General features: G+C 45.7%; 1 protein-coding gene across 1 annotated transcript; it reads right to left on the reverse strand.

Annotated features, from left to right (window-relative positions):
- Positions 1-765: 765 nt before the first annotated feature.
- Ptger2 (prostaglandin E receptor 2) lies at positions 766-12,335 on the reverse strand. The gene is made up of 2 exons (XM_028873520.2): positions 11,370-12,335; positions 766-2,583 (listed from the first exon to the last, which is right to left on the reverse strand). Exons 1-2 carry the CDS (start codon positions 12,210-12,212, stop codon positions 2,338-2,340), a joined length of 1,089 nt encoding a protein of 362 aa, XP_028729353.1. The 5' UTR covers positions 12,213-12,335; the 3' UTR covers positions 766-2,337.
- Positions 12,336-13,029: the final 694 nt, after the last annotated feature.

Below are 13,029 nucleotides of genomic sequence, written 5' to 3' on the forward strand. Positions count from 1 at the left end.
AGAAGCACACAAGGGATGGGGTCCTGGAGACTGACTAGTTCTTAAATAAACGACTTGACAGAACTGAGGAGATGGCTCAGGGGTTAAAGCCCTTCTGCACAAACATGAAGATTAGAATTTGGATCCCCAGAACCCACATAATTTCTGGTCTGGCAGAGACAGAGAACTTCCAGAGCAAGCTGTCTAGATAGACTGGCCATATTGGTGAGCTCCTCATTTGACTGAAAGATCTTACCTCAATGAATAAGGTAGAAGACCCATGAAGGATGATTCCCAACAACCTGTGGGCCCGCCCCCACACACACAGAGGGTCACACTCATGCATGTGTGTGTGTATGTGTATGCGTGTGCACATGCAAAGAAATGCATGCACGCCATGCTCAAAATTGGATATAATAATGGTAATAAATAAATAATTTCAGTGGCTTGAATTATGATATTGTGAGCTCCCAAATGTATCATTTATTCCCATTAGTAATATGTCCATTTTAAAGAATTCTCAGGCATTGTTCTGGAATGGGTGCAGGAGTACAGTGTGGCCTGAGAGACCATAGTTAATATTTTTTCATTCTGAGATTTTAGGAAGTCATCTGATAAAAGGGATCAAAATTTCAGATTCAAAATAACTGGAATTTTATGCTTGAGGATCACAGCCTCAGTGTTCCCCTGGGTGTAATTTCTTGGCATGAAACACTGGGTGGAGAGGGGGTATTTATTTATACCTGTCTAGATTTTTGTTGTTAAACTTTGCCTGCCACACTTAAATTTATACAAATGCAAGTCATTTATTTATTCTTTTAAAAATAAGAGCTGATGATACAGATAATTTATATCAGAAATGCTTAGGTATTTGGAGTCTTTCTAAATGATCATCAGGTTTGATAACTAATTGTAGAAAATAGCATCCAGTAAACAATGAAACCTGAGAAACAACTAAATTTTAAAAAATAACAGCCACCCTACAATTTTGTTGCTCTCAAATAAGGCAGTTATATTATTCGATTGACCATGTTAGAAGAGAGAAAACTGAAAGCAAAACTCTCTTTGAATATCAAGAACTCCACTGAATATCTTAAAACTTTAATTTATGACAAACACACATTTTACATGCTTGCCAAAAATTAATTCGATTTTTTTTTTCAACTTTCATTTCACTTAAAAGATGCCATGTGTACATTAATTGCAAACTGTTGTTGGGGAGTAAGTATGTTGAAGACTTCCACTTTTCTGTGTTTTGTTTTATAGTTAGTTTGTAGCATTTCAGATGTGTTTACACCATAACTCTGACTAAAATGTACACGCTCACTGAAATACTTTAGTGCTGAGTTTACACCACGCCAAATGTTTGGAAATACATTAAGATATGACTCACAGTTACATGATTTCTTCTGTAGCATGAGTCAAAGTATGTTCCTTAAATAAAAATACAGACAGAAGAATTTGCTGTGACACAACCAATCTTGTAAAGTATATGTGTGTGTTAGTCATATCCCTAGTAGCAACACCAGAAGGATTCCAGTGCGCTTGAAGAATGGACTCGACTTTTCAGATTTTGATTCTTAAAATCTGGCCTCAGATACAACTGTGAAAAAGATTTCCCCGACAAAAACCTGAAGAGCATTCATTAGAATTCACTTTTTTAAATTATTTCTTTTTGAGAAGGAAATTTCTGAAGTCAGCTTCAGTAGCATCATCACAATAGACAGACAGAATAAATAACCCGACAACAGGACGAGGCTCCTAAGGGAAGGGTGAACCAAACCGCCACTAACCAAATCAGTGCTGCCCTCTCAGGAGGGCACAGTAGTGACTGGAGAGGACTCCCCCCCACACACACACAAACGTTACAGCGTTACAGTAAAAGGGACCAGTGACTTCCAACTTCATGATCCAAATAAAGAGTCCGTTAAGTAGTCACAAGACAACCACTTGTCCGCCTCGGTTGCTTCATCGCTTGCACGAATTGACTTCCTAGAGAATGAGTTTTCATTTGGCCTGACTGCACTCTGCATTTATAACAGCAGTGGCATCGAAATCTAAAACAGGAGACAGTCACCACGCAGAGTTTTAAACAAATTACAAAACCACATGCTTTGTCATTCAGCAGGAAAGCTTAAATCAAGTGAGTCTCAGATGCAGCTGGTTGTCCTTCAAAGGCCACATAAGGTGAGCTCTAGACATCCTTCGGAGGACTTCCACAAAGATTTGTCATCAGATCTACAGTCAAACCACGGCTTCATCAGGGCAGCTTCATTTTGTTTATATGCCAGCTCTTGATGTTTCTCCAACGAGGCCGTTTAAAGGCGTTTGCCAAAGGCTCCCTCTTGAAGTGCATCCTCACAACTGTCTACAAAGGTCAGTCTGTTTACTGGCACTGGGCTGGGTAGAACAGGAAGTTCGTGAAGCTTCTTGTGTTCTCAATGAAGTCCGACAACAGAGGACTGAACGCATTAGTCTCAGGACCGGTGGTCTAAGGATGGCAAAGACCCAAGGGTCAATTATAGAGTTAATTGATAAAAATCTAAGAGCTCGGAGGTCCCACTTTTCCTTTCGGGAAGAGGTTTCATTCATATAAGCAAAGATCTGAAAGAAGCAGAGAGGAAAATGGTGTTAGTTCTACATTGTAGGCAAGCTGACTTGGATCCCATTGTCTCTTGAGGTCTAGCCTTGTTTTGTGTGGTGGTGGGCAGCAAAAGGGTGGGTGGCAAAAGTCTCCTACGTAAATCATAACAATCATTTTTCTGTGAACTTAAAAGAAGTACTCTAGCCGGGCAGTGGTGGCGCACACCTTTAATCCCAGCACTCGGGAGGCAGAGCCAGGCGGATATCTGTGAGTTCGAGGTCAGTCTGGTCTACAGAGTGAGCTCCAGGACAGGCACCAAAGCTACACAGAGAAACTCTATCTTGAAAAACAAAGAAACAAAACAACAACAACAACAACAACAACATAAAAACCAAACCAAAAAACCAACAAAAAAACCCCCCGAGTACTCTAAGGGTTACAATTAACATTGGCATCACACAAAACTTCCTAGTCTTGTCATTGGAAATGGAGGGAAATTAACAAACTTTTCTAGGCACCTAGAATAGAATCTGTTTTCCCTTCAGATGGTCTCATTAGATAGCCCAAACTGACCTAAACTGCACGATCTGCCTATAAACTCCCAGGTAGGATTACAGGTGGGAGCCACTGTGCTTTGCCAAATGGAATACTTTAATAATATCAGTAAGTAATGATGATGATATTTATTAGCTCCTATGTATCAGTAGCCCAATATATGTGTTGTGAAGCACTCCGGGTCATGAACCTGCTTTCTTCCTAATCCTACTGAAACTGTAACAGATGAGGAAGTAAGCTTCGGGAATAACATGTTATGTTTCCAAATATCTGGCCTGATGCGACCATCATCATTCATGATTCAGCAAGAGAAAGCAACTGAGTGCTGGGTCTGAGTATTACACTATGATGGCTTGAATTTAACTCTGTTGTGTAACTTTGGTATCGTGGACAAGAAACTGTGAGCCTGCTTCACAGGGTCGTTGGAAGCAACACGTTAGCTGCTTCAATGGTGCTCCTGTAATAGTGCTCCACAGAAAGTGAGTTGTGACCTCAGTTCACCAGTGACAACATGGAGGCACCAAGGAGTTAATGTCACTTGCCACGGACCTAAGGCTGTTTAGTGGCCTAGTTAGGGTACAAACCCAAGACTTCTGGTGCTGGTGTGGTACTTGAGTATGTGTTACATCCAGGTCAGTGTTACAGCAGGAGCCTTCAGAATGATGTCCTAAACGCTGGGAAGTGGACAGACACATTCTTATACGGGGATCAGCATTTTCAAACCAGTATTGGTGCTCTCCTCTGCCTTAATGCAGCAGTTTGGTAAGACCAGCAGGGGACAGTACCTGTTTGGTAGCCATACCTCTTCATTCCAGCCTACAAAGAGGAGGAGATCGAATGTGGATCACACCTCATCCTCTAACACATGAATTCTTAATGCTCCAGGGATCCTCTGGCCTAGTCTGTGACTTAGGGAAGCCATCCACTTCTTCCCCGACACCCTTTTCCCAAAATAACTCATTCCTTCCCTTTGCCCTGGTACTTACTCTGCAGCATCTGGGAACTGGATGTACCAAACAAATTATAGGGAGAGAGAAAAGCAGTCCTCTTCGGGTTGCTTATGTTAGGACAATAGCGGGAAGGTTTGGCAGCCAGAGGTGTTTATGCCAGAGAATCTTGGCATGAGGAATGGAGAAAAGAGTTGGCAGATGAGTAAGGAAAAAGAAGAATTGATGGTGGGCTTCTCAGACCTCAGAGAGAAGAGTTAGGTGGGGTTGTGCAATGGGCCACACTACTCTGGATGCAAACTATTCAGTATGACGTGTTTAAGAGGCCAGCATGGAGGGAGAAACTCAGTAATAGTGTACATAATTCTGATAGATTGAAATACATCACACACACACACACACACACACACACACACACACACACACACACACACCATACACAAATAAGAGCACTCTGTTGTAGAGACCCTCGTAGCTGTCTCTGATCTAGTTTCGTAGAGAACACAGTAATGCTGAGTGGGGCATGCAAGGCAAGCAGCGTGGACAGGCTTGAGCACCTTCCTCTCCAGCGCCACTCATGAAGATGAGTCAGGTTCTCAGCGCAGACTGACCTACGTCATAGCTGCTGATCTTGTAGAGTGTGATAGGATAATGAGAAGCTCGAGCTGCTTTAAGGATGGAACAATTCTGGGCCGCTGCTTTTTCTTTTCATCCGTCATGGTGGGTAAGCTTTAGAAGTGCTTCAAATATGCCTTTCAGAAGGTAGCCAGTCCTCTGTAGGAGACGGCTCAATTCTTTTACATTTAGAAGACAGGCCAACTTCGGGCACCTTTCCTTGATGTAGGCTCCGTCTTCTGTCTCCATCTTCCCCGACAGCCTGTCTCTTCTCTTCTGACTGGAATACCACCTTTGGTCTTGTGCATTATGGAGTCAATGTCTTTTTTAAGTTGTGATGAAGTCCACATAACATAAAATGTACCATTTTTAGCACTTTCAAGTGCACAATTTAGCAGTACTAAGAACATTCAACACTGTCATGTAACTATTACAGTTATAACTCTGATATATCATGATACTTTATGATGTGAGTTTTTTTTTTCTTTATGGTGCTGGTACTTGAACTGAGGGCCTCACATATGTTTGGCAAGCATTCTACCGCTGAGCTACATTTGCAACCCTTTTATGAGGTTTAGATGTCTAAAAGTCTCTAGCTGGGGAGAGACTGCCCCTCCTTGGGATGGCTAATTATTGCAACCAATAAAAGGCTCCATAGGGAGTATGTCTTTGCTACATTACTAAGAAGTCCTGAGATATACCTCCTCTATAGACCCCATAACCCATAGTAATGTTCTTCTCGTTAATGATCCAGGATCTTGTGACCAGGCAGCTAAGGACTGCCCTGTAGCTGACAGCCTGCCATAATTATCCAGGTTTGCCAATCCCAATCCTTTCACCTTGACATGCCTTTCCTGCAGAAACCCCAATAGAGACCACAGCTCAGACTCTGCCACCCGTCTTCCTCTTCTGCATCCTGACCTGCGCATTGGCCCTGCCTGGATTTCTCATGAATCTCCTCTTGGAAATGTACTTGACTGATCTTAATGTTAAAAAAAAAAAAAGTCCTATTACCGTCACCTGCTCCAAACTGAGTGTGGACCTCCATGCAGCCACACTTCCTCCCTCTCTATGGCTGACCCTCACTTCTTAACAAACGGCTGACACGTGGGAGACCTGGGAATTCATGAGTGATGTATTGGTGACATCCTAAAATTTAAATTCAGAGGTTGTGCCTTCTGGCATATACTACCAATATACTTGCTGTGAGAAAAATGTCGGGTGCTAGTCTAATGCATCCAGTGAGTTAACTGCTTGACCTCCCCCACCCCAGGTTTTGCAAAGACTACAGAGCTGTGATGCATCATATCAAGGGACAGACAGGAATATGCTGTTTCAGCCATGTCTGGGGCAGCTGCCCATGGCAAGCTTCATCTTGGCAGTGGCCAGGGGTTATCATTTTAACTATCCTCCTATCTTTAATCCCATACAAAGCGGGTTCAGAATTCTAGAGTGAATGAGTACTTCATTTGGCTCATCAGTAAAATCATGATGGGAGATTTAAACCATTCACTTGCCTGGCTTCTTTGACATATTCAGCCTTGGCTAAGACATGGGCTTCAGGGGGTCTGACATCCTCCCCACCCCCGTCACAGGAGTGCAGAATCATTTCAGAGAGAAAGGAAGCTAAGGCTTAAAAGACTGGTTACCTTTCCTAAGGAGTCACACCGCAGTGGTGGGGCTCCAACTTCAAAGTCAGGCAGTATCCATGTAACTGCTTGACCTCCCCCACCCCAGGTTTTCCATGTACACAAAGCCTTTGACGGAAAGCTTCCTGTGAGATTCACAAGCGACTACCTGAACTAGAGATCTGCAGACACTTCTGTTCAAGGGTGCCATAAAGCCTGTGGCTATCGCTCTTCTGTTTAGAGATGGAAAAACTATGGACCCTTTTTAAAGCATCTGTTTGGCTCTCCCTGGGACTTCTTCATCATCAATACTGACCAACAGCAAACTGGCCTGCAGCACTCACTGTGTTCACCGCCTTCTGTAAGATGGTGTGGTGTCCCAGCCACAGGCTTTGCCCAGTTAATTATTAATTTGTTGTTGTCATTGTTGTGATGGTGGTGGTGGTGGGGGCATGCTTTAAAAAAGCCCTTTCTCCTCACACATGCCTGTGGCACATGGAAACTGCAGCCTACTTTACTTCATAAGAAAAAACCGGGGCGTCGGTATGGCTCTAGCATGAGCGTGGCCTTGGCACTGTGTGTCTTGGAACTGCAGTGATGGCCGAGTAGATACAGCCCGGGACAGTGGCTCTCGGGAAATGATGGACAGTGTGATTCATCCATCCAGGAGTCCCCTAAACGTATTTCACAGATGGCTTTGGAGTGACCCGTGTGAAGGGCTAGGAGGGAGTCAGTCAGGTCTCTGATAGGCAGACAGACAGGGAGAGGAGACACAAACAGATACCAAAGCTGGCAAACTTCCAGCTTTTTCTTCCTATACCTGACTGAAGACAAAGACCTTAAGACCTGTCTTCTTCTCCCGCCAGTTGCCCCCCCCCTCCACCCCATGCTACCCTACCTACCCCCACTACCCTACCCTCACTGATGGACCAGCAAGACAAGTTCAAGGCTGAATCAGGACATGTTTACCTCAGACTTGTGGAGCTGTCAGCCTCCCTGTCTTTGTCCAGACTGACCAACACTAAACTGGGGGAGGAAGACTCCTCACAGACCCTTAAAGCCAGCCTTCCGGAGAGGTGGGGCTTCAGCTTTCCCGGCTCACCTCTGCCTTGTCTCTCTGTGTATCTGCTGTGTGTGTGTGTTCCCTAATAAATGCTGTTCTTTACCTGCTGATTCTCTCTGCTGTGTCTGAGACTTTCCCTGCTGCTACACTGGAGATTCTCCTTGCCTTCTTATTTCTCAATTGGCAGAGAAGACACACTCAGCCAAAGTCCCAGACAGTAACACACGTACTACCCACAGAGCAGAAATCAACACCCCTTGTCCACAGGAAGTTTCAGCCTTCCCTAAATGCTCTTTCTCTGATCCTTCATATTATACACATGCCCTGGTTTCAGAGTACTTAACCCTGCTTTCAATTTAGGAAACAGTTTTAGGTAGCAAAATGCTGTCAGAGAAATGGAGCTTAGTACACCCCAGGGATGTGAGTTGAGGTGCAGTAGACTTGGGTTGAAGACCTGGATGGGAAGTGGTGGTCAGAAATTCAAAACAGGGACAGGAGAGGCCAAGCGAACAGAGCAAGTTGTAGATTAACTGAGAGTTAAGCCTCCACCTGGGAAAATGTCTGCTGACTGCATTCTTAAATGACGGTATCTATTTGTTTTTAAGTTCATACTGTGATGGGCTGTTGATATGCCAAAGAAGAAGGAAGAGATCTCAAAAAGCTGTGATATATATATATTAAGCCCTGGCCTGAAATAACAGTGAACATCACCTAGCTGATAACAGTGAAGATCACCTAGCTGAAGGTGTGGATATAAAACTCTAACTCTCTGTTGTGAAAAAAGTGATGCTTCGTACAGACTACATTTTAAAAATCATCATAACTGTGTCTATATTTACAGTCACCACTGCAGAATAGCAAATTGGTGAATCAGAAGATGTCAAATGAAACCACTCACACAGAGGAACGTTCTCTTAAAAGGAGATGTGTATTTAAACGGTCCCAACAATTGTCAAACACATCGCTAATGATGTCTCAACGTTAAAGCGCATTTCAGCTGTGGGTGAGCATTCACTTACATATCGCCACACTAAGTTCTCTGTGTGCACCAAGGATGTCTAGATTTCTCTTTCATGGCTACCTGAATTTTTATAGTTTATATCCTTATGATTGTCTAATTTCAAACCAGACCTTCACCACCTTTTGACATGACATTTTACACAAGGAATACCAGGAATGAATGGGAAACTCCACGGTTGTTTGCTTTGATTTTTTTTCTATGGTACAAAGATCAGATTTCCACTAATCAGATTTACCTAGAAATCCTAACCCTGGAGAATTTGTAAAGATGAAGATATTTTTAGGGTGAGCCAATGGTAGGGTCTTGAAATTTCAGAACTGAATAAAATGCATAAGCACTTTATCCTAATGGCATGTGGAAAACAGTTTAAAATGACCAGAAGCTAACCACAATTAGCAAAGTGCTGAGAAAGTGGCTGGGTGTGGGCTGGAAATTGAGACACAAACAGTATTTGAGACAGGAATGGAAGGCTCATATGTTTCCTGTGCTCTGTTCCATTTCGGGAAGAAAAACAGCTTCTATTTATCACTGTGAAATGATGACAACAGCTGATTAACATAAGGAGGAATTTATTAATTTATACAATACTCATTTAGTGGATAAACAGTTTGGAATATGTTGTTGGTCTCATGCATGGTTTCATATTGGATAGCCAAAGTAATGCCATTTCCTAAACACCACATGCTTTTTTTAATCGCTAAAGAAAAGTTTTATGGACATCAAAAGAAGGTTTTATGTGAGGGTTAATCTGATTATTTCTTATTTTAGACTAGCATTTACACTAGCCAATCTCCTAAAATCTCAGTCTCGGGCTTTCATTTCACAGGACTGTGGAGCAGGACAATGAAAAACATAGTTGGCACTAACATGGAGAAGAGACAAGGTGGTCCAGATATTTACAATACGTTCACAGTTCTCTTGTGAAGCCATAGCTGGATCTTCTTCCATGGAACTCTTGAAATGAGGCTTTCTTTTGGACATTATTGCTATTAACACTTGATGGACTCAGTGCTTGGCACTCTCTATCACAACTCTGAGATTGGAAGCCCAGGAGGAAGTTACTGGACTCATCTGCACAGTAGGATGCCTCTTGGAGGTTACTGAGAAGACAATGAATTGATGTAGAAATTTACACCCGGAGCTCTATGTCTTTTGGGTGTCACAGTAAGCTGAACTGACATTATCTCAGTGTACTGGGCTTTTTCCCTCCCATTTTGAGAGTTTTTTTTTTTTTTGTTTTTGTTTTTGTTTTTGTTTTTTGTTTTTCGAGACAGGGTTTCTCTGTAGCTTTGGAGCCTGTCCTGGACAAACTCTGTAGACCAGGCTGGCCTCGAACTCACAGAGATCCACCTGCCTCTGCCTCTCGAGTGCTGGGATTACAGGCCTGCGCCACCACCGCCCGGCCTGAACTTTGGAGGCCCAAGACTGATATCCTAGAAGGAAGAATTCCACTCTGCTCATAACCTGAGACGATGGCTGGCATTAACAGTTCATTACTAATTCTGGATTCCTGAGTCCCATATTCCTCCACCACCAGAGAGCTGAGGAACTGACTGGGGTCCCACCAGCTCTGGTTGTGAATGCTACTCCTTGCTGGCTAGAGGTCTGACACACTTTTGAGGAACATAGAAAACAGCTCTTGCTATTCTGAGTAAAAATGACCCCAAATACCATGTTGGTTTCTAAATCACAACATTCCACAATACAAACTCTCCTGCCTAGGGAGATGCCACCTTCCACAGCCCAATTCATTATTTAAGAGGGAGCCTTGACCAGCTCCATCTCATTTCCTGCTAAGTATAACTTACCAATTCAGACTATCTTCTCCCATGACAGAGGGGAGGTACAAGTGTGAGGGTAATAGGGAGCAGAGCCAAGATAACATGGCTGAGAAGTGGAGGGGAGGGTTCCTTGGGAATGGGGTCCATATGTGAATCTCTATCCCGGAGGATGAGTAGATGACACCAATCAGAAGCCATGATGAGGACAGGAGACAGGAGAGAGCTATTTCTACATCGTCTGCAAGTGAGGTCTTTGGGTAGCCACCGTCCATATCATCCTTTTCCAGATCCCCAGTTTACAGCTCTCCGTGAGAGGCCAGAAGGCTCTAACTTTGACTCTGCCTCCACATTAGACGTTAGGAGCTCAGGACCTATTTTAGAACTAATTTATTTAGAGATAATGGTCCCTCTAACTGGGAAGCGCCCATGCTTCTACTCTACTCCTTTCCCGGGGCAGCCTTTTCTCCCCTTCCCTGAGATGTACCAGCTCTTGCTACGTGTGTCTTCGCGCTCATGAAGTGCGCAGCTACAGAACGGAGGGTATGTGTATTCCTGACAGTGACATCAAGAGAATACTTTGTAAGTGGTTACAAGTGTCTCCTGTGAGGGGGGCCAAAAGCACTACGCAACCATTGGTCCTTTCCTCTCATTTTCGTGACCACACAGACTGGCACTATAATATGTAAGCTGATGAGCCCGTCAACTAGATTTCTGACCTTAAAATTCCTAAAGTCAAATGAAAGTGTCTACACCAAGGGCCCTCTGAAGGCTGTGGGTCAGCAACTACGTTTTGCCCAGGAGAAACGAAAGCACCAAGGGAAGAGGCCAAGGCCTCGCTCAAGGCTAAGGCCAGCAAACTGGGCTCCAGTGGTCAGATTTTTAACAGCAGCAACCGTCCTAACCTGGAAGGGACTCCCTCCTCTTCAGTTCCCCACCAACCCAGGGAAGGGACCATGGAGAAGGTTTCTGTAGGGCACAGAAGTGCTAACTTAGCAAAGTTGTTGCTGCGCAAAGGCTGGGGGCGGAAGGAAGTGGGTAAAGGTGAAAAGGAAAAGCAGCGAACGCAATAGACCTTTATAAATTAGGGCATTTTTTTTCAAGTTGCCAATGTGTGCCTGGAGGTGGAAAGGGTGGGGAGAAGGGAGTTTGAGAAAAGCTGCGCGCGGCTGGGCTGTGGAAACAAACGAGTGACTTACTGTGAAAGGCAAGGAGCAGATGGCGAAGGTGATGGTCATAATGGCCAGGAGAATGAGGTGGTCCGCCTCCTCCGCCATCGAAGTCCTTTCTCCTCTCCTGCGCGACCCAGGGCCACCCAGGCCACTGCCGGATGATCCACAGCGGCTTCTTCTGCCCCGACGGTGCATGCGGATGAGGTTAAGGATGACGCTGAAGTTGCAGGCGAGCACCGCCAAGATGAGCAGCAGCAGCACCGTGGCGTACAGCTGCAGGTATGCAGTCCGCCCGTGCCGGATAAAGCACCAAGACCCGGGGCAGTACTGGACGTACTCCCCGTAGTTGAGCAGCGGCAGGGAGCAGAAGAGCAAGGAGACCGCGTAGATGGCGGGCAGGACCGCCAGGCCCCCGCGGTGTGAGAAGCGGCGCCGGTAGAAGTAAGGGTGCCCGATGGAGAGGTAGCGCTCCAGGGCCATGGCAAAGAGCATGAGCATCGTGGCCAGACTGAAGAAGGTCATAGTGAAGGCGAAATAGGTGCACACGCGGCTCGCAGGAGCCATGGCCACCAGGGTCTGGTTCTTCGCATAGGAAGCCAGCACTACCGGGCTGATGAGGCAGGTCCCCAGAAGGTCGGTGAGCACCAGCTCTGTCACCAGCACGTGGAACAAGGAGATAGAGGTCCTGCTACCCGCACTGCACCCCGTGTCCCCGCGCCAACGGCGCGCCAGCAGCCCCAGCGCAATAAGGTTCCCCAGAACCCCGGCTGAGAACATCACCGAGCTGATGGCTGGGCTTTCGCCCGAGGGGAGCAACTGACGATTCTCGCAGTCCTCCACCCACCTGGAGTCATTGGAGGCATTGCCCATGGTGGAGGGCTTGGAGGAGAGATGCGCTCTCCTCCAGGCTGGTACCTGACAGCAGGAGGGTCTGAGCGCCCCAGTGCTCCAAGACACCGAAGGGAAAAGGGGAGGGACCAAAATCCAGAGCTCCCTTCCGGGCCCCCAGCTCGTGCCAAGGGCAGCCTCGCCCGGGTCTCCCGTCTGCGCGCCCAGTGGCCACTTCCCTGAAGCATCAGGTCACCCTGGAGGCTCCTGCGCCTCACCCGCTCTAGCAGCGGCGCGAGTATAGAGGAGCAGTCCCCCATATCCCCATCCACGCCGTCGGGGGGCGGGTCCAGTAGTAGCTTCCAGGCGAGCAACTTTCATTGTCTGCGAGCTGCTGTGGGGACAAGGCGAGACACACTAGCTGGGCTCTAGAAGGAGGTCCTAGCGTCCACCCTGAGCCGGCCTGTAGGGTCTACATTCCCTGCAGAGTACCCGGAAGTTGCAGGGTTGTCTGACTTCAAGCCTTTAGCCCTAGCAGATGGCTGGGAACCAGAGCAGGGTAGTAAGGCTGAGGTAACAGGAAAGCAAACCAACTCAGCAAACTGAAGTTAGGAGGGCCCAGTCCTGTGAGATGTAGAAAACAGAGGAACTAAGACTTAAGACAACTTGAAATAAGAACAGTATGAGAGAGGTTATTGTTTTGCGTTTTTTAAAAACATTGCCAAGAAGACACTCAACAAGGGTGAGTGAGACAAAAACTGGAAGTGAAAGCAAGCCTGTTCATCAAAAGAATGGGACCATGTACACCACCGAGCGGCCTGTTGTACAGTTAGTTGTTTTGATTCAGTTATCAGCATTT

This window comes from Peromyscus leucopus, chromosome 9 (assembly GCF_004664715.2).
Source record: "Peromyscus leucopus breed LL Stock chromosome 9, UCI_PerLeu_2.1, whole genome shotgun sequence".
Taxonomy (NCBI): Eukaryota; Metazoa; Chordata; class Mammalia; order Rodentia; family Cricetidae; genus Peromyscus; species Peromyscus leucopus.

Bases quoted from the DNA above. Each gene is read 5' to 3' on its own strand.
- Ptger2 (XM_028873520.2), bottom strand. From the start codon at position 12,212: ATGGGCAATGCCTCCAATGACTCCAGGTGGGTGGAGGACTGCGAGAAT. The intron at 2,584-11,369 runs GTAAGTCACTCG...TGCTTCTTTCAG, and splicing joins TCTGCTCCTTGCCTTTCACA to ATCTTTGCTTATATGAATGA.